We start from the raw sequence: 20705 nt of genomic DNA, 5'->3' as shown, positions 1-20705 counted from the left end.
TTCTCTCTTGTGAATCGATAACCCAAAATCTATTTTTGGATATCAGTCCTTTATGGAGACCAACTACGACTATCGTCGTCAGCATCAACCTGTTTTATAGATTTGAAAAAAACCCGACTCAAACTATATTGCCTCAATGAGAATCGAGCCCGATCTCAATTTCCCTTAACGGATCGTCGCTAAGTGTGTTCACAGGAAATCGAACTTGCTACCAGCCGATTCTTCCTCCCAACTATAAATCAGAATACCTTCCGAATCAACGAGCACTTTTTGATTAAAAAAACGTTTTGATTTTAAAAAAGTTAGGTCGATTACCAATATCATTCCTCCAAAAAATTGAAAATAACTCGAAGTTATTTTAGTGCTTTTCAATCCTCACAATAGGGATTGAGTCATCGCTTCAGTCCTTGGCTATGGAGAAATTAGCTAAGTATGACAATCATACTTAGCATCTTTAAAAATAAAAATAAAACAAAGAAAAACTTTGGAGAAGAAAAGAAAACTTTCATAAAACCAGAGGAAATAAGATAATGATTTATGAATTGTGTTTCTAGACTTACCCTGAGAGTATATTTATAGCCTTATAAAATCCTAAAAACAAAGAAAATATAATTCATAAAAATAAGAGATAATTCCTAAAGATAATTCTTAAAATATTTAAACTAAAATCCTAAAAACATGAGTTTAACTTGAATTCGAATTTCAAAAACGCGGAAGACTCATTCATCCTTCTAGAAGCGCTGACTGGACTTTTTGCAAGGTGCTAACTCATTGCCTCGTCAGATGCGTCATGGCCACTAATCCAACCTTGATTCTGAAAATAAAAAAAATGCATAATTATGTTCTTTTAATGCAATTTCCAGAATCTAGTGTCTTGCACAAAAAATGAATCAAAACGAATAAATCAACCACAAAAATTAACAATTAAGGAGCAATTTAAAGAAAAAATAATAACTAAATAAAACACCTGTCAAATTTCCCTTCACTTATTCAATGTTTTTCCTCAAGCATTCCTCAATTAACATATCAAAATTACAAGTTGCCATCTTCAATTTCAATTTATTCCTTAAACTTCCAATCGAACTAAGTCCATGACAATTGCCGAATTCAAGATACAATCAAGCAAAGATACAACTAAGAAAAATTTTAAGCAAGCAAGCTATCCCAATTATTTGCCAACTTTAATGAAACATAACTCAATACCTCACAAAGATTCACACATATCCGCTCAAAGTGTTTAAGGTAAAATGAAATCGCTCAAACTGAAACTAACCAAGATATTCCATAGGATTAGAATCCAATCAAGTCTTCACTACAAAAAATAAACATAATGCAATAATCAAGGGGGCTTTAAATCAAGGTGTAATGGGGCTTAGGTTAGGGTAGGAAAAATGCCATGATAATTGGTTTAAATACCAAGATAAGAGATTTACAAATTATTTATAATCTTCATAAAATAAAATAAAAGTAAACATATAAACATAAATATAAATCACATTTTTTTATCTTTTTCGATTTTTTTTGTTTTCCTCTTGTTTTTTTATGCACTGTATTGTTGTTTGAACCATTTTTTGTAAATATAAAAATGAAAAAAATAATAAAATAATGAAATAATAAAATAAAGAACATAAATCAATGTAAACAACTAGTCTACTTGTCTTGATAAGGGTAGAAAAGAGGGATAAAAATAAAGGTTTGTGTTTAATTATGTGGTTTAAAACAAAGAAAAAGGATAAATGCTCAAAAAGTGGTTTACTAGTGGATATATAAACGGGTAGATTTTTTGGAAAAAATGAGTTTAATCCTAAGTATCCCTATTATGTTAAAACATTATGTCCAACATGTAGTCTCGATATGTACTGAGATTATGAATTCTAGAATATCATAATTAGTCCAGCACACTCAATTAAACAATGAGCAAGAAAGAAAATATATGCTCGTTAGGTTCAAATCTCACAAGAAAGGTTTATATGCACTGAGTGAAGTTCGTCTCCATCAACAAATGCATGAAATATCAATACTTAGCAGAAAATCACCAGTTATACCAATAAACGTCATACAAATTAAGATCGATCAAAACATGGTCACAGTCCAAAAGGAAGAAAGAGTATAAAGTGAATTTCAAGATAAGCAACTAAAGATTCAAACACATCAATATCAGAATAACTTAATTCCAAACAATCAAAAAAGCAAGCAAAAAATTTGATAACAAATTCTTCCCCCTCACTTAGACCATATTGTCCCAATATGAATAGAAAAACATAAGAGATAAAACATAATTACTCCTCTGGTTTAATGGCGGTCGCGACCATAAATGACGATTGTGAATAAGCGGCGGAGGAGGTGAGGTGTGACAGTGAAGACTTGTTTGGTCTCGCGTTTGCACCACTATGAGGAAAGAAGAGAATTCGGTAGTGCAATAGGCGGCAGACGAGCTACAATAACTGGCACAAGGAAAACAACATCCGACAGTATGGGCGGTGGGTTAGAGTGAATCGGTCGATTAAGAAAATAGAAAAGAGAGGGTAAGGAATGGGTGGTGTTGTGCGGCTGGGTAAAGTATGTGGGGTTTGGCTTTTAATTATTTGAAAAATAAGATAGTGATAGGTAGGGTCCATGGTGAGTGAAAATTGGAAGAAAAAGAAAATAAAAAGAAGTTGGGTTAATTTGGAAGTTTGGCCTGTCAAAGTGTGAAAGAATTGAGATTGTTAAATTATTAAAGGTATTAAATAAAAATGGTAAAAGGATAAATAGGACCCATGAGAAGCTTAAAAGGAAGGAGATTGATTGTAGGTTAAAAAAGTGATAAGGTGGGACTCGCAAAAGCTTATGAAACCAAAGATAAATCCTCCAAATTTTAAGTTGGTGGCAGAACAAAAAAAATTGGCTTGGGAGTTGCTATCGTGCACCTATGGGGTGGGTTATGGTAACATGCGCCGCCTCCTGTCTTCAAATATGAAACAATACTTCTATGGTTGTATATCCAATTGAAATTCAAATATGTTCGGAGAAAAATAAAATAAAATAAGCATTTGATAAAATAAAATGGAATGAAATAAATTTAAATGAAATAAAGTGTACTAAAAATAAAATGAAATAAAATGAAATGGGTTGCCTCCTATGAAGCGTTTTTGTTTAACGTCGTTAGCCCGATGACTTGTTTTAGACTATATGTTTCGAGAGAAATGCTTCCTCCACTTCATACGCTTTTTCCAACTAAGAACTTTCTTATGAGAAATTCTACAACCGTATAATTCTTTTATTTTTTCTTTTAGATTTTGGTATTCTCGTAGGCTTTTCTACAAATCATTTTCATTTTGTCTGAAATAATTACTGGCAAAGTATCTATTTCTCCCAAAAATGTGTTCTTCAAGTGGTCTGACAACTTCTTCAAATCAATTTGAGGAGCCTGCAAAACTGAATGTAACGTTTTAGGATTTGAGGGACTAAAACATGAATCAGAATTAACCGAAAATATTTTCTCGAACTCTTTGATTTCATTTTCAAATTCCTCCAATTCCCTGCATAAATTATCAATAAAATTAGATTCTATAAAATCATTAACGGGATGTTCAATAATATCAACAAAGTTAATACTAGTAACTTTATCTAGATGTCGCATTGCTTTGTATACATAAATTTTACGATCTCACCATCAAACTCCATTGTAAGAATTCCACTTCTTACATCTATTTTCGTATTTGATGTACTAAGGAATGGACGACCCAAAAGTATTTCTGAACAAGTATTTATTCGGTCGTTTTCCATTTCAATTACATAGAAATCTGCTAGAAATATGATCTTATTTACCTTAACCAAGACATCTTCCAAGAGTCATCCGAGATATATTATCGATCGATCCGCCAGCTGTATTATTACTATTGTATCCTTTAAAGGCTCATTAGAAAGTAAGTTGTACACAAATAAAGGCATAATATTAATAGAAGCTCATAAATTGTACATTGCACGTTTAATTCAAACTATATCAATTTTGCAAGGTAAAACAAACATACCTTGATCTTTTAACTTTAGTGGAAGCTTTCGTTGAAAAACAACTGAAACATGCTCTCCCAAATTTACTTTTTCTGTTCCAGTAAGCCTTCTTTTCGTGGTACAGAAGTCTTTAAGAAATCTAGCATACCTTGGTATTTTTCGGATTACATCAAGGAGTGGTATGTTGATTTCAACCTTTCGGAATACTTTCAAGATTTCATTCTCTTCTGTTTGTTTATCTCTTTTTACCAATCTGGAAGGAAAATGTATCGGCGTTTCATAGGGAGATGGTGTTGGATAGAGCTTTAGAACTTATTTCTTCTTTCTTTGCGGATTTACGTCAATCCCATTTTCCTTAGGGGGATCTGTGCCAACTGCTTCTTCTTCTATTTAGGATTTCTGATCTTCATTCCTTTGCAGATTCACACCTATATCCTATGAGACTGGTTGTTTGATAATTGTACATCTTCGGAGGGTGATGATGCTAATTCCCATGAGTTCACATTGGTTTGTGATAGAAGCTTACCTTGTGATTCCAAGCGTCCCACGACCTAAGCTAGTTAACTAATCTGCTTATCTATTTCTTGTAAATGAGCCTCAGTGTAATTCTGGAATTTTTCTTGAGAAATAACAAACCTCTCAACGATAGATTCCAAAAAGGATTTTGGCGGTTTATGAGGTGGTGGAGGTGGCCTTGATTGACAGGCTTGATTATGACTTGGGTTTTATCCATAGCTCAGATTTGGATGGTCTCTCCATCCTGGATTATAAGTATTGGAGTATGGGTTATAGGGTCTCTAGAGAGGTCCCGGAAATTTCCCTATAGCATTTGCTTCTGCGCTAACTTTCTTTTGTTGCATTGGACATCAGTCTGTTAGATGATATAACAATATGCATATTCCACATAATCTTGCTGATCCAATTTTTTATGCAACCAAAGAATTAACTATATCAGTTAATTTATCGATTTTGTTTTCTAAAGAAATAGTACTTATCTCGTGAATCCATCGACTGGGTTCACTTGAAGTGCCAAACTGTTGAGAGTTGATAGCCATTGTCAAAATTAATTCCCTTGTTGCAGTTGGTGTTTTGTTCACAAGAGTTCCTCCACTAGCAGCATCGATAGTTTTCATCTCCATTGGAAGCAGTCATTCATAGAAATACTGGAGGAGTGTTTGCTCGGATAATTCGTATTGTGGACAGCTTGCACAATGCTTCTTAAATCGCTCCCAGTAATCGTAAAGTGATTCTCCATCCTTTTTTCTTATTCCCAGAATACTTCTCCTTAATTCATTTTCTTTTGTTGCTGGGAAAAACCTATCAAAAAATCCGAGTTAAATTAGCCCAAGTAGTTATAGAATTTAGAGGTAAATAAAATAATCATTCTTTAGGTAAACCATATAAAGAAAAAAGGAAAGCCCGTAGCTTTATTTGGTCTTCAGATACTCCCTGAGGTTTCATGCTTGAACAGACCATGTGAAAATCTATTAGAAGTTTGTATGGATGTTCATTGGGAAGCCCATAAAATATAGGAAGAAGATGAATAAGGCTTATTTTCAGAGTAAACAAAGTTGCACCTTAAGGAAAAGTGATGCATAGAGGTTGTTGTATGGCAGGTGCCGTAGCTAACTGTCGAATTATTTGATATGCCATTGGTTCTCGTGTATTTTATTTGCCTAGTGTATCTTCGGTATCGGTTTTTTGTTGTATTGAAAGAAGATGATCCTTTCATATTTAATTCTGGATCTAATTGCTCTAGTTGTTCATGTTGTCGTTTTCTTCTTTTTTCTCGAAGTGTTTTTAGGTGAATTCTTCTGGCTCGTGCTTCGATTTATGGATCGAATTCTACCAAATCACTTGGATTACTTTTGGTCGTAAATAAAAAAGAAAAAAATTTATAAGTTACTTTAGCCGAAGTCCCCAGTAACGACGCCAATATTGACAGGGTTCGTTTTACTTTCAAAATAATTTTGGCTTCTTAATAAATAAATAAATAAAAAGTGAGAGTAGAATAGAGAAGTAGGTCGGTCCACAGGGACTCTGGTGTTTCGGATGAAGTGAACTTTCTGATTTAGATAAGGATGTGATAAGATAGAATTTTGGATAAGATTAAATAGGGGGTTTAACTTTTTTTAAAATAAATATAAGAATAAAATAAAAGATAATGATAAAATAAATAAATAATTAAATTTAAAGTGTTTGAGATAAAGAAAAACTTATAGCGAAATTAGCCTCGGGCTTTAGCTTTTGCCTCAAATTCCAGTTGATCATCGGAATAAGTTTTTACTTCGGTTATTTGCCGGTTACAGTTTACAGGGCCCAACACCTGTAACTTGGTTTTCTCTGTTGTGAATCGATAACCCAAAATCTATTTTTGGATATTAGTCTTTTATGGAGACCAACTATGAGTATCATCATCAACACTAACCCATTTTATAGATTTGGAAAAAACCCGACTCAGACTATATTGCCTCAATGAGAATCGATCCCGATCTCAATTTCCCTTAACGGATCGCCGTTAAGTGTGTTCACAAGAAATCAAACTTGCTACCAGTCGATTCTTCCTCCCAACTATAAATCAACTTATGAATCAACGAGCTCTTTTTTATTAAAAACGTTTTGATTTTAAAAGAGTTAGGTCGATTACCAATCTCATTCCTCTAAAAAATTGAGAAAATAACTCGAAGTTATTTTAGTGTTTTTCAATCCTCACAATAGGGATTGAGTCATCGCTTCAGCCCTTGGCTATAGAGAAATTAGCTAAGTATGACAATCATACTTAGTATCTTTAAAAATAAAAATAAAACAAAGAAAAACTTTGGAGAAGAAAAGAAAACTTTTATAAAACCAGAGGAAAAAGATAATGATTTATGAATTGTGTTTCTAGACTTACCCTGAGAGTATATTTATAGCCTTAAAAATCCTAAAAATAAGGAAAATATAATTCATAAAAATAAGAGATAATTCCTAAAGATAATTCTTAAAATATTTAAACTAAATTCCTAAAAACACGAGTTTAAATTTGAATTTAAAAAAGGCAAAAGACTATTTATTCTTCTAAAAGCACCACGTCAGATGCGTCATGCTCGGAGTCATGGCCACTAATTAATCCAGCCTTGATTCTAAAAATAAAAAAACTGCATAATTATGTCATTTTAAAGTAATTTCTAGAATCTTGTGTCCTGCACAGAAAAGTGAATCAAAATGAACAAATCAACCATAAAAACTAACAATTAAGGAGCAATTTAAAGACAAAATAATAATAATTAAATAAAGCACCTATCATGCAGTATGTTTATTATGAATTATGTTGTGGATATCGATCTAAATATTCGCGTTTGGTCTACTCTCATAACACTGTTGCAACTATGGAATACCTACAGAGGAGTAGGGAAAATGTTGTAGCTATGACTCAGTTGCATGGGTGTCGTTAGCCCTAAATGGTGTGCTATCAGGTTGTTATAGATTATTCTAGAATTACATTGTATGTAGGTCTGTTATAAATAAGGTGGTTTTGCATATTTGTAAGAAAACAAATACAATACAATTGTTGAGAATATTAGTTTGTTATCATGGTATCAGTCGCCCGTGATTGGGGATCTATGGCTGTTTAGTGCTCCTAGCTTTTTCTGATGGCCAGCGAAAAATCTAACCATGCTGACTCCAGCACCGGTGGTTCTTCTGATTATCATGGTGGTAAGGTATTTACCAATAAAAAGATTAGCATTACCTTTGATGAATTTAATTTTTACTGTGGAAACAGCAGATCATTTTAGCAGTACAAAGTCATTGTCTTAAAAAGCTTCTCACCGACGCTCTCCAGCCTCTGCCTGTTACAATTCTTGGGGATGATGGGAAGGTGGTTGCTTTCCACCATCAGTCTTTTCTTACTCCATTAACTTGTCCGTGCTAAGACTGCCACCGATGTCTGGCAAATGGTGAATCGGTTCTTTGCCAACAAATCTACCACCATGCTTATGAACCTTCAGTACATGCTTAAAACTGTAAAAAAATGAGAGCTTGGGATGAGAGCTTATATCTCTCAAGTTAAAGAAATCTTCGATGCTTTGGCTGCTTGTGGGAGCCCCATTTCAGAGTTATTGAAGATTACAACCATTCTTAACGGTCTCCCACTGGAGTATTACCATTTTATTACAGTCATCACTGCAAGCCAAGAACCATTTACCATTGAAGGCATCATTTCTGTTCTAGTCGATGCTGAAACCCAATAAATTTTTTTGATCATTATGATACTATTCATATGAGTGCTAATCTTGCTCGTCTTTATCTTAAGTCCACAGATGATGATCAACTGGAAAGCTCCACTACTCCTAGGAACTCTGGCTGAACCCAGAATTTTCATGGCGGACGTGGTCGCAGCAAACTTCAATGCCAGCTCTGTGGAAAAATTGGTCATCTGGTTGATCGTTGTTGGTACCGGTTTGATAAAACCTTCATCGGTGTCTCTGCTCAAGAAAAAAAAAGTTCACTCAAATGTTCAGTCCCTATCAACTAATATATGTCGTTACAATGACTCTCGTGAATGTGGGTGTGTAAGTCAGGCTGTTGTGCCTTCTCTTGGAACTACTGGATATGATCGTGGAGCTGGTAGTGATACTGGTACCTGGTTTGTTGACTCAGGTGCTACACATCATGTCATCGCTAATGAATATGTCATTTATGATGGGGTCGATTATATTGGTCATGGTAAGTTGATGGTTGGGGATTGTAAGTTTCTTCGGATTTCCAAGACTGATCATTCTACATTATACACTTCGTCTCGTTCTTTGACATTATCTGATGTGCTTCATGTTCTATCCACTACTAAAAATCTTGTATCGATTTTGAAGCTTGCTAGAGATATCCATGTCTTTTTGTAATTCCATGCTTGTGATTGTATGGTACGTGATAAAGTTTATGGTGATGTTTTGTTACGCAGAAAGGAGGTTAATGGCTTATACGAGTTTAATTCCAGTAGTTCGTTGCTTACAGATTCTATTCCGAAGATGTTTGTTTCAAAAGAAGTTGGTGTTGACTATGATATATGACATGATCGTCTTGGTCACCATTCCCATGTTATTTTACTTTAATTAAGCAATACATGTAATGATGTTAACTTACATGGTTTAAATAAAACTCCTCATTCCTTATGTGTTGCATGCCAAATGAGAAAGGGGCATGCACTGCCTTTTTAGTAAATCTATAACTATTTATGATCAACCATTCCAATTGATTTTCAATGATCTATGGGGTCATGCACCCACTCCATTAAATGGATTTAAATACTACACAAAGTTTCACATACTTTTATGGCTCCTTCAATCACAGGTGCCACCTCATGAATGAATTCAAGACCTACGGAAGGTCAAATTTTATCTCACACTAGCCCTACTCCATTTTCCCAAAGTCAGATTACTCTCTCGCATGCGCATGCTGATGACATCATATCTTGTACACCCACCGTCTATAGTGAAGAATCATATTCCATGGAAGATGCGGGTAATACCTCACATGGTAATTTGATTCATGATCTTTTGTGGCTCCCGACAGCTCACATATTGTACCTCGAGATATTCAAAATCGTCACCCAATGGTGACACGCAACAAAGTGGGTATCTTTAAACCAAAGGTTCTTCTTTCTACGTTTGAACACAATGATGCTGACACTGAACCAGCTTTAGTTTATCAAGCTTTTCAATCGGTAAAATGGAAACAAGTTGTACTTGATGAGTATAAGGCTTTGGTTCGAAACAAAACTTGGACGCTTGAACCATTGCCCTCTGGTCGATCTACTGTGGACTGTAAATGGTTATTCAAAATTAAGCAAAACGCATACGGGACATTAGCTCGTCACAAGGCTCGATTAATAACCAAGGGGTTTTCGCAGACCCCTGGTTGTGATTTCGGTAACACTTTCAGTCCAGTGGTCAAAGCTTCTACAATCAATGTTGTTCTTTCTATTGCCATAGCTCATGGATGGCCTCCGCGACATGTGGACGTAAACAACACCTTCTTAAATGGCGACCTTAGTGACGAGGTTTTTATGACTCGACCGCCTGGTTTTGAACAGAAGGGTACTGCTGGAGAAGTGTTGGTTTATCGTTTGCAGAAGGCTTTATATGGCCTAAATCAAGCTCATCGAATGTGGTATGGTACGCTACAACGGTTTCTTATTGACTTACACTTTCAAGAGTCAGCTGTTGATGCTTCGTTGTTTGTCCGTTGCATGGATGGAAGTCGTGTGTTCATGCTTGTTTACGTTGATGACATTGTCATCACTGGGGATTCTTCTAAAGTTATCGAAACGGTTGTCTAGCAGCTAGGTGAGAAGTTTTCACTTAAGGACCTCGACTCACTGAGTTATATCTTGGGTATTGAAGTTACAAGGTATAGTGATAGACTTGTTTTAAAGCAGTATAAGTTTATTAGAGAGCTTCTTGAACGGTCGAAGATGACGGGAGCTAAGGTTGTTCCTACCCTCATGATTTTGTCACCCAAGCTCAAGAAAGATGCAGGGAAACCCCTTAGTGATGGACAACAGTTACGAAGCATTGTTGGTGCCTTAATGTATCTCAGTCACGCCTGACCAAACGTTGCATTAGTGTACATCGTGTAGCTCAGTACATGCAAAACCGTGCGAAGAAGACTGGATAGCTGTTAAAAGAATACTCCGTTATTTGGTGGGTACAATATACTACGATCTTGTATTTTATGCTGATAGTTTGACAAGTAATCTTCTTGCCTTTACTGATGCTGATTGGGCAAGTAATCCACATGATCGTAGGTCAATATCATGCCAGTGTGTGTTCCTCGGTAACAATCTAGTTTCGTGGAGTTCAAAGAAACAGAAAACGTTGGCTCGTTCTACCACAAAATTCGAACACCTGAGTATTGCTGACACAGTTGTTGAGGTTGTTTGGCTTCGAACACTACTACGAGACATGGGCGAGAAGCAAGTCGCAACCCATGTTATATGGATCTATAACATCAGTGCGGTGGTGATGAGCACCAACCCTGTTTTCCATGCTAAGTCAAAGCATGTGGAACTAGATGTGTTTTGTGAGAGAGATAGTGACGAATAAAGAACTAAGTGTGAACTACGGTCCTGCGCCTCATCAACTTGTTGATGGTTTGACAAAACCATTGTCAAAATTTGCTTTTACTCTATTTCGTGACAAGATTCAAGTTATTAATGAAGAAGCCATGGAGAAATCGAGAGGATGTTGTAGCTATGGAATACCTACTGAGGAGTAGGAAGAATGTTGTAGCTATGACTCAACTGCATGGTATGAGTCAACTGCATGGGTGTCGTTAGCCCTAAATGGTGTGTTGTTAGGTTGTTATAGATTATTCTAGAATTACACTATACCTAGGTCTGTTATAAATCAGGTGGTTTTGCACATTTGTAAGCAAGCAAATACAATACAATTGTTGAGAATATTAGTTTGTTATCAAACACGAACAAAACTAATTGGCATTTCCTTCCTCTGCAAGTTTCTCAGCACCAACATCACTTGGTTGGAAGATCAAGGCCGCTAGGGATTTTTCCAGGATAGTTAGTTGTTGCAGGATCCGTTCCCATCATACTGCAATGAAAAATAACAAAGAAATTACAAGAGAAGTTTTCGACAATGGTGCCGCTGCGAGTTCATTTTCAACTTCTTGAACTGTCAATGCTTACCTTCTATCAACAAGAACTACAGACAAAAGTTCACAATTCGAAAACCTGCAAAGGATGGACCGTTATTTCTTATTAATCAGTTAAATCCAAGGTTTTAGGTAATCTGTACTGAAACGTGTTTCCCTCTTTTTTTATCCGAAGATAATACTAACATGCAATTGCCTGTAAGCCTTCTTCATAATGGTTAAATAACAATCAATGGTTATGCAGAACTCACTCGTTGCATAGTTCGGTCTTCATTGATGGATGACAATCATGGCCAAAAGCACTTAAGGTATGGTACAAAAGTCCGCCGTGCGAAACGACAGCAATTTCCTTCTCATTACGCGTCCACAACCTGTAGGAAATGTTATATAATCTAGTCACCGGGCAGTTCAGTTTCGGCATACACTTCCATTTCTTTGTTATGTTGATCCAACATAAAAGGAAAATATGCACATCAGGAAGAAACGGTCCACTCACCAGTTCAGAAACTGCATTCCTCTGGCTACAACGTCTTCTTCCTTTTCTGGAGTGTCAGCTACCCATAGAACATCATTGTCACTTTCGATCTGAAAGGGGGAAAAAACATAACATAAATTCTTGCAGTCGGCCTTTGTTGATTTTGAAAGTATAACAATTTCTAATATTGCAAAATTGAGAATTAAGACAAAGTACTTGCCAGAGAAAAATCAATTGCAGGAAAGAAAGACTGGTACTCGCTGATGCTTCTTCTTCTGTCACATGGATGGCCTCTCTGTGGTTCGATGGTTCAAAGAGGAAACAACGAAAATGAGATAAGAAAGGCAGAATACCAAAAGTTTCAATAAAAATAAAGAGGAACATCTTAGGCAATTGATACTGGCGGCAAACTCTACTACATGAACTAGCTCTTTTGAGTATACATGTCTTTATCAATTTATGGTTGGTTTTTACTTACATTAAACACACTAAAATCAGCATAATCCATTACTCTTTTAAGCACAGAATCTCTTAAAGTGAGCAATAGAAAAGATGACTTACATTTACCAATGAACCGAAAAAGTAGGGATTACGTGACAAGTTTGCCACCCATCTGATGGGGGTTGAGCTTTAGTTGTCAAAAACATTCAATTTCCAGATAATGATATGCCTGAACCATTAAAATTATGATCCATCATAACCTTGCGACTTTCTTCTAATCTTTACATCTATGTTGAGTTTCTGACTAATAACTATCTTGAAATGCATAACAAGTGTGACGTGCATATTTCGGATTAGCACCATGGCTATTCAGCAACATTTTATGCATTTTGGGAGCTAGCTCTCCCTTGGGACAGACAAAACAACACATTAATACAGAAGTAGAAATTGAACATTGACGCATCCAAAGTCCACGTTTTTAAAGCAGAAAACTGGGAAGTCAACTTGCAGCAAGTACGAACATTAGAATCAGGGATGGAACCAGGATTAGACGGTGGGAGGGATCTAGTTTCCTGACTTCAAAGTTAACATGGACTTGATAAGTATTTAATCACAACGTTCAGTGGGGCGTGGGGGGACAGGGCTCCTCTCCCTTAATTAGAAGGGATGGCTAAAATATATTGATTATTCCAAAAGCAAAGTATAGGAGTTCGATCAAGCATATAAGTATACAGATGGATATTGAATATCCATGATAAATATAAGTTCAGGTGTTTGACAAAGAACTGAAGTAAAATTATCACTCCCTTTTAGTCTAAGTGGATAAATCACAGTTCAGTACTATTGCAATGCATGAATGAAATGGGCTATTTATAGTAAGCAACAGCACACAAAAACATAAGCAGCAACACATCGAGTTGCAAGTAAATTCTTTCATAGGGTGCATTGGTGTCAAGCAAACACATAAGTTGAAGGATGTACCAAAATTTCTCGACAAAGTTCGAAAGCTACAAATGGTGGGCAATTCAGGCTCGAAATCTCAGGACGGTCACTTTCCCCTGCATTTGCCACCAATAGTGGAGGAACATCAATCCCATCCTTATACTCTTTTCCACCAAAGACTCCCACTGCAGTTTGCATAGTCCTATAATCCATAAAGACACAGCTAGAGCGTGAGAAATACGAGTAAAATCTTGGACTACAGAAACATAATGTATATTTCTGTTCTCCGGGCAACAAACATTCACTATTAAACAATTATATTGATTTTCACAGACATATAGTTGATTCAAATTTCCCTCTGGATTTAGTTCCTAGTCCTTTTCTTTTCTATTGTTCGAACTTACAAAGAACAAAAGATTGTTGATTTTGCACAGACTTTTGGGTGACACATACCGTTGTTCTTATGATATGAATCTGTTAAAATATGCCCAGGCAAGTAGGGTCTGAATTGATATCCTAAAGTATGATTCTTCTTTCAAATGAAAAATTCATATGAAAAGTAAAGGAAAATATAAATAATTTGACAAAAGAAACACTACAGTAAGGAATAAGCAGGGGTTCACTGATTAAAACAAGGATTAAAAAATGATGCCAAATTGTTTTCATTTTAGAAAAGCGATACTAGTAACACAAAAGGGAAATAAAGGAAAATAGTACCCAAGAAGAAATTCTCGAGAAACAAAGAAAGTAATAGAAAAGTTATAATACCTGAGCAAAGGGGAAACAATAACCAAATCCACTTTCTTAGAAAGCCCAGTTTCATGAACATGCTTGCGCAGATTATCAACCTGTTATAAATTATAAATAAGGGTCACAAATACAATCATGCTAAAGCAATAATATTCCCTCTAGTGCCGCCAAAGACAATCAATAGCATTGTTCAAAAGCATATTTTAAAGAATAAACTCTCCAAAACTAACTTTGATGCACCAGATTTCAACGGCAAACACTGATTTTTCCTCTTGTTAAAATAATAATAATTAAATAAATCAATAAAACACGATGATTCAACCAATGATTTTTCCATTATAAACCTGTTGCCAGCCAAGAGGCGTGAGATGGGCGTCAAAATATTCTTCAGATGAATAAGCAGCAGAATCCTTCTCCCCTGCTACATTATGAACCCCCTGAGCATGCCTCACCTGCCAATAAGCCATTTTTAAAACCAGATTGGCCTATCGACTTTCAATCCAAAGTTCAAATTAATTAAACAGAAACTATTTGACAGCAGGAACACGGACCAGGTGGAGAGTTTTACAACGGTGCAAAGGGTATAATCCAGGAGTGATTGTTGCATCCATGTCTGCAATCACCCGGAAGAAAAACGAAACAAGTTTTACGTAACACTCAAATGCAACAATATCTCAATTTTATAATATTTGATTGCTGATGGGTCTAAGCTCTTCCTCGGGCAAAAACGTCAGTGTCCCACTTTAGAAGCCATTGTTTTGGACCAGAGATTCTATTTTGCATTACCCACCCCACATGGCCAATTGGCATCTTCCCGCTTGTTTTTGCTTCTTTATTAATTTTTTTGGGTAAACTGCCCATGTAATCAACCAACCCTTACCATATTTTTGTTTTTGTCACTTAACTTCTATTTCTGTAATTTTAATCACTGACGTTACTTTTTATTCAAATTTGGTCATTGGTGAAGTGGCCTTAAACACATCATCATTATCATCCCATGTCAACCACTGAAAAATAAAAATTACAATGATTTTGGAATCAAAATTAAAAAAAAAAAAGATTTTCAACAATATGCTAATGACATGCCATCCATACCATACTAACCCATCGAAGGGTATGGGAGCAACTACATTGGATCCGGAGTTCCGGACCGCTCAAAAGAAAATAGATGTTACTGCCAAAGACAAACTTGTACAAGGATGTAACATTGCCATCCATATTTCCATTTAAATGTTCTGGATATCAAACTGAATGTTCATGCTTGGTCTCCCCTCGAAACAGGAATAAAACTAATTGGCATTTCCTTCGTCTGAAAGTTTCTCAGCAGCAACATCACTCGGAAGATCAAGGCCGCAAGGGATTTGTCCAGGATAGTTAGATGTTGCAGGATCCTTTCCCATCATACTGCAATGATAAACAACAAAGAAATTAAAAGAAAACTTTTCGAAAATGGTGTTGTAGCGAGAAAGCGAGTTCAATTTAAACTGTTATGCTTACCTTCTATCAACAAGAACGACAGACCGGAGCTCACAATTCGCAAAGCTGAAAAAGATGAACCGTTATTTCTTATTAATCAGTTAAATACAAGGTTTTAGGTTATCAGTACTGAAATATGTTTCCCTCTGTTGTTATCCGAAGATATACTAACATGCAATTGTCTGTACGCCATTCTTCATACTGGTTAAATAACAATAAATGGTTATGCAGAACTCACTCTTTGCATATTTCAGTCTTCATTGATGGATGACAATCATGGCCAAAAGCACTTAAGGTATGGTACAAAAATCCGCCGTGTGAAACGACGGCGATTTCCTTCTCCTTACGCGTCCGCAACCTACAGGAAATGTTATATAATCTAGTCAAGGGGCAGTTCAGTTTTGGTATACACTTCCATTTCTTTGTTATGTTGATCCACCATAAAGAGAAAATATGCACTTCTGGAAGAAACGGGCCACTCACCAGTTCAGAAACTGCATTCCTCTGGCTACAACGTCTTCCTTCTTTTCTGGGGTGCCAGCTACCCACAAAACATCATCTTCGCTTTTGATCTGAACAGGAAAAACACAACAAAAATTTTTGCAGTCTGCCATTGTTGAAATTGAGAATTGAGACAATGCACTCGCTAGAGAAAAATCGATTGCATGAAAGAGAGACTGATACTCGCTGATGCTTCTTCTTCTGTCACATGGATGGACTCCCTGTGGTTCGGTGGTTCAAGGAGGAAACGATGAAAATGAGATGAAAATGGAATTATACCAAAAGTTTCAATAAAAATAAAGAGGAATATCTTAGGCAATTGATACTAGCCGCAAATCCAAATTATACTACATGAACTAGCTCTTTTGAGTATACATATCTTTATCAACATATGGTTGGTTTTTACTTACATTAACTATACTAGAATCAGTATAACACATTACCCATTTAAACACATAATTTCTTAAAGTAATTAATCAAAAAGATGACCTACATTTACCAATGAACCGAAACAGTAGGGACTATGGGACAAGTTTCCCACACGACTGATGGGGATTGAACTTTAGAAGTCAAAAACATTCAATTTCCAGCTTTTTGTAATGATATGCCTGAACCATTAAAAGTATACTCCACCGTAATCTTTACATCTACGGCAAGGCTCTGACCAATAACTATATTGAAATGCATATCAAGTGTGCTGTGCATATTTCTGGTTAGCGCCATAGATATTCAGCAACATTTATTACAGATCCATTTGTCCATGCAATATGTGCACGTGTTTAAAATTTCATCCGATAATTTTAAATGTGTTCCTCCTCAGACTCAAGTTGACATTTAATGCTCAACTAGTTTTCTAAACTAACATATGGATGTGTTTGAAATGCTACTGATAGTTTTGGAACTAATTTAGAATGTTTTAAAGTTTGGAGACTATTCTAAACCTATGTATATAGTTTGGGGATGTCTGGTGTAATTAACTCTTCGATCAAGCATATAAGTGTACTGATATATATTGAATATCCATGGTAAATATAAGTACATGGTTTTGACAGAATTGAAGTAAAAGTATTAGTCCCTTTTAGTCTCAGTGCAGGAATCACAGTTCATTGCTATTGCAATGCATGCAAGAATGTGGCTATTCGTAGTATGCAACAGTACACAAAACATAAGCAGAAACACATTGAGTCGCTAGTAAATTCTTTCATATGATGTATTGGTGTCAAGCAAACACATTAAATTCAAGGATGTACCAAACGTTCTCGACAAAGTTCGACAGCTACAAATGGTGGGCAATTCAGGCTTGAATTCCCAGGACGGTCACTTTCCCCTGCATTTGCCACCACTAGTGGAAGAACATCCATCCCATCCTTATACTCGTCTCCACCGAAGACTCCCACTGCAGTTTGCATAGTCCTATAGTCCATAAAGACACGGCAAGAGCGTGGGAAATAGAGTAAAAACCCGGACTAGGTATACAATAATAGAAACATCATGAATATTTCCATTTTCCGGGCAACAAACATTCACTATTAAACAATAATATTGATTCTTGCATACATACATATAGTTGTTTCAAATTTCCCTCTGGAGTTAGTTCCTAGTCCTTTTCTTTTGCTATTGTTCAAAGTTACAAAAGCAAAAGATTGTCGATTTTTCAGAGACTTTTAGGTGAAACGTACCATTGTTCTTATGATATGAATATGTGCAAATATGCCTAGCAAGTAGGGCTTCAATTGCTCTTCTAAAGTATGATTCTTCTTTCAAATGAAAAGTTCTTATGAAAAGCATAGGAAAATATGAATAATTTGAATAAAGAAACACTAAAATATGAATAAACAGGGTTCACTGATTAAAACAAGGATTACAAAAATTATGCCCAAAAGTTTTCATTTTCTAAAAGCTATACCAGTAAAACAAAAAAAAAAAGGGAAAGGAAAAAAGTACCCAAGAAGAAATTCTCGAGAAACAAACAAAGTAATTGAAAAGTTTTAATACCTGAGCGAAGTGGAAACAGTGACCAAATCCACTTTCTTCGAAAGCCCAGTTTCAAGAACATGCTTGCGCAGATTATCAACCTGTTGTAAATTACAGTAAGGGTCACAAATACAATCATGCTAAAACAATAAATTTTAAAGAACGAACTCTCTAAAACTAAATTCGATGAACCAGATTTCAACAACCGAGATAAGCAAACACTGGTTCTGAATAAACCCAATCGTCATACTTTTCATTTCTTCTTTTTCTCTAGTTAAAATAAAAAAGCACAATGATCCAACCAATGATTTCTCCATTATAAACCTGTTTCCAGCCAAGAGGCGTGAGCTGGGCATCAAAATATTGTTCAGATAAATAAGCAGCAGGATCCTTCTCCGCTGCTACATTATGAACCCCCTGAGCATGCCTCACCTGCAAAACAATAACCAATTTTTAAAACCAGATTGGCCTATCAACTTTCAATCCAAAGATCAAATCAATAAAAAAGAAAACAGAAAGTATTTGACAGCAAGAACACGAACCAGGTGGAGAGTTTTACAACGGTGCAAAGGGTATAATCCAGGAGTGATTGCTGCATACATATCTGCAATCACCGAAAATAAATAAAGAAACAAGTTTTACAACGGTAAATGAATGAATGGAGAAAAACTGAAGAAGGAAATGTTAAAATTTGTTGGTTTTTGAGGTACTTTAGAAGCCATTGTTTTGGACCAGAGATTCTTTTTCTACATTTACCCACCTCCATAGCCAAATTGGCATCTTCCTCTTGGTTTTGATTCTGTATTAAAGTTTTTATCACCGACCGTTAATTTATATAATACTTTTAGATTTTTTTTATCACAGTTGAGTAGTATGTAATATAACAACTAGAGACTAGTTTGCATGGTTTTCAGAATCGGATCGGTTAGTGAATCGATCATGTTATCGGTTCACTAGTTTAATAGGTCTAATCGGTTTGATCGGTCGGAAGAATCGAACGATATCATAATTATTTAAAAAATTAAATAAAAATACTAAAAATATTTAATAAAAAATAATTTTTTATATCACAATTCATATTCAAAGCAAGTCATAACATATATATATAAGTTAAAAACCATAAAATCAAGTGAAACAAAATGCTTCAAATTAGCTACAACATAATATTTAAGGTAAAACATATTAAATAATAAATATAATTATATAACTATAATTAAAAAATAAATTTGAGGCTAAAAAAATCATAATAAAATGATATTGTTTGGTTTAATTTTTATTTAAAAACAATCCCACATGGCTAAGAAACATAGAAGATCATTCCAACTAATTTCTATAAATAATAGAGGTAATTTGACATTCAAAATCATGGAGCCTTTTGGTAAGCATTGAGTGAACTATTTTTTCACTTCAATCAAGCTCGAATTTTAGGCTTCAATCGAGCTTCTAATTTTTTTTTTAGTTCAAGCATTTTCGAGTTCAAATTTCAATATTATATTTCGAGTTCGAGTTAAACTTCATAATTTTTAGCTCGTGAGTTTGAATCGAGTTGAGCTTACTTTTAAATTTTTCAAGTTCGAGTCGAGCTCAGCAATACTCGAGTTCGACTTGGCTCGTTTAACAAACGACGTCATTTGGTTTAATTTTTAAAAAAACAAAATTGACGATTTTTTCCGATTTTCAGCCGGTCCGGTTTGAACGGTTTAACGATTCTGGTCGGTTCACTAGTAGCGGTTCAACCGGTCTAGATTGAACTGGACTAAGCAACAATTTCCGGTTGAATCGATTGAACCGGCCGGTCCGATCTGATTTTCAAAACAATGCTAGTTTGTCAAAATTATTTTTAAATTTAAAAAAATTACGATCGCACTCATTTTTAGAGCAAATTAACATCACACCTCTTTGAATGAAATGCATGATCTGGTATTCTAATAAGTAGGAACATTTTCACATCAATTAATAGTGTTATTTTCTTGGCATTATTATACGAATAATATTCCCTGTTTTATTTATATAATAATAATTAGTAGCAAAATATATTTGGGAAAGTAGCATTTTTTTACAAAGATACGGTTTACATTTACCGACGTGATAAAAATTTCATACTAAATTTTCTTAAACATTTTATTAAATTTCATTTTTTAAGTGATCCAATCATATATAAGTAAAAAATAATTGGTGACAATTCTCATATTTTTTAAGTTACATTTTATTTATTTATTTTTGATGCAAAAAAGTTTAGGTCAATGGTGGCTCTCTCAGTAAAGCGTCAAGGCATACATAAGACTCAATTGAGATTTACATAGGAATTTACATATTGTTCACCAAAAGTGTCGATGGTAGAATTCAAGCTTAACCTTACAAGCTCAAATTCCTGGATCCTAACAACTTGTGTCAACACTCATTGGTTGGTTACATTTTATTTTGATAATATATTAATGATCTTACAACCGTTACGACACATTAAATTAAAACTTATGTGTAAATTTAAGATATATCCTATTTGTTT

General features: G+C 35.1%; 2 protein-coding genes across 2 annotated transcripts; both read right to left on the bottom strand.

Annotated features, from left to right (window-relative positions):
* Positions 1-11503: 11503 nt before the first annotated feature.
* LOC120190943 (phosphoglycerate mutase-like protein) lies at positions 11504-14899 on the bottom strand. Its single transcript, XM_039193950.1, has 9 exons — positions 14800-14899; positions 14593-14700; positions 14267-14346; positions 13538-13700; positions 12336-12410; positions 12137-12225; positions 11892-12011; positions 11675-11719; positions 11504-11579 (listed from the first exon to the last, which is right to left on the bottom strand). Exons 1-9 carry the CDS (start codon positions 14857-14859, stop codon positions 11504-11506), a joined length of 816 nt encoding a protein of 271 aa, XP_039049881.1. The 5' UTR covers positions 14860-14899.
* A 481-nt stretch (positions 14900-15380) lies between these two features.
* Positions 15381-18835, bottom strand: LOC120190825 (phosphoglycerate mutase-like protein 1). Its single transcript, XM_039193859.1, has 9 exons — positions 18742-18835; positions 18524-18631; positions 18221-18300; positions 17476-17638; positions 16372-16446; positions 16208-16296; positions 15963-16082; positions 15746-15790; positions 15381-15652 (listed from the first exon to the last, which is right to left on the bottom strand). Exons 1-9 carry the CDS (start codon positions 18799-18801, stop codon positions 15538-15540), a joined length of 855 nt encoding a protein of 284 aa, XP_039049790.1. The 5' UTR covers positions 18802-18835; the 3' UTR covers positions 15381-15537.
* Between the last annotated feature and the right edge of the window lie 1870 nt (positions 18836-20705).

The sequence above is a fragment of the Hibiscus syriacus genome, unplaced genomic scaffold (assembly GCF_006381635.1).
Source record: "Hibiscus syriacus cultivar Baekdansim isolate YM2019G1 unplaced genomic scaffold, ASM638163v2 tig00116964_pilon, whole genome shotgun sequence".
Taxonomy (NCBI): Eukaryota; Viridiplantae; Streptophyta; class Magnoliopsida; order Malvales; family Malvaceae; genus Hibiscus; species Hibiscus syriacus.
The sequence above is the reverse complement of the archived record's forward strand: the minus strand, read 5'-3'. Positions and strand labels throughout refer to the sequence as shown.

Bases quoted from the DNA above. Each gene is read 5' to 3' on its own strand.
- LOC120190825 (XM_039193859.1), bottom strand. From the start codon at position 18,801: ATGTATGCAGCAATCACTCCTGGATTATACCCTTTGCACCGTTGTAAA. The intron at 18,632-18,741 runs GTTCGTGTTCTT...ATTGTTTTGCAG, and splicing joins GTTGTAAAACTCTCCACCTG to GTGAGGCATGCTCAGGGGGT. The intron at 18,301-18,523 runs GTTTATAATGGA...AATTTACAACAG, and splicing joins CGCCTCTTGGCTGGAAACAG to GTTGATAATCTGCGCAAGCA.
- LOC120190943 (XM_039193950.1), bottom strand. From the start codon at position 14,859: ATGGATGCAACAATCACTCCTGGATTATACCCTTTGCACCGTTGTAAA. The intron at 14,347-14,592 runs GTTTATAATGGA...AATTTATAACAG, and splicing joins CGCCTCTTGGCTGGCAACAG to GTTGATAATCTGCGCAAGCA. The intron at 12,411-13,537 runs GTACATCCTTCA...ATCGAACCACAG, and splicing joins AACTTTGTCGAGAAATTTTG to AGAGGCCATCCATGTGACAG.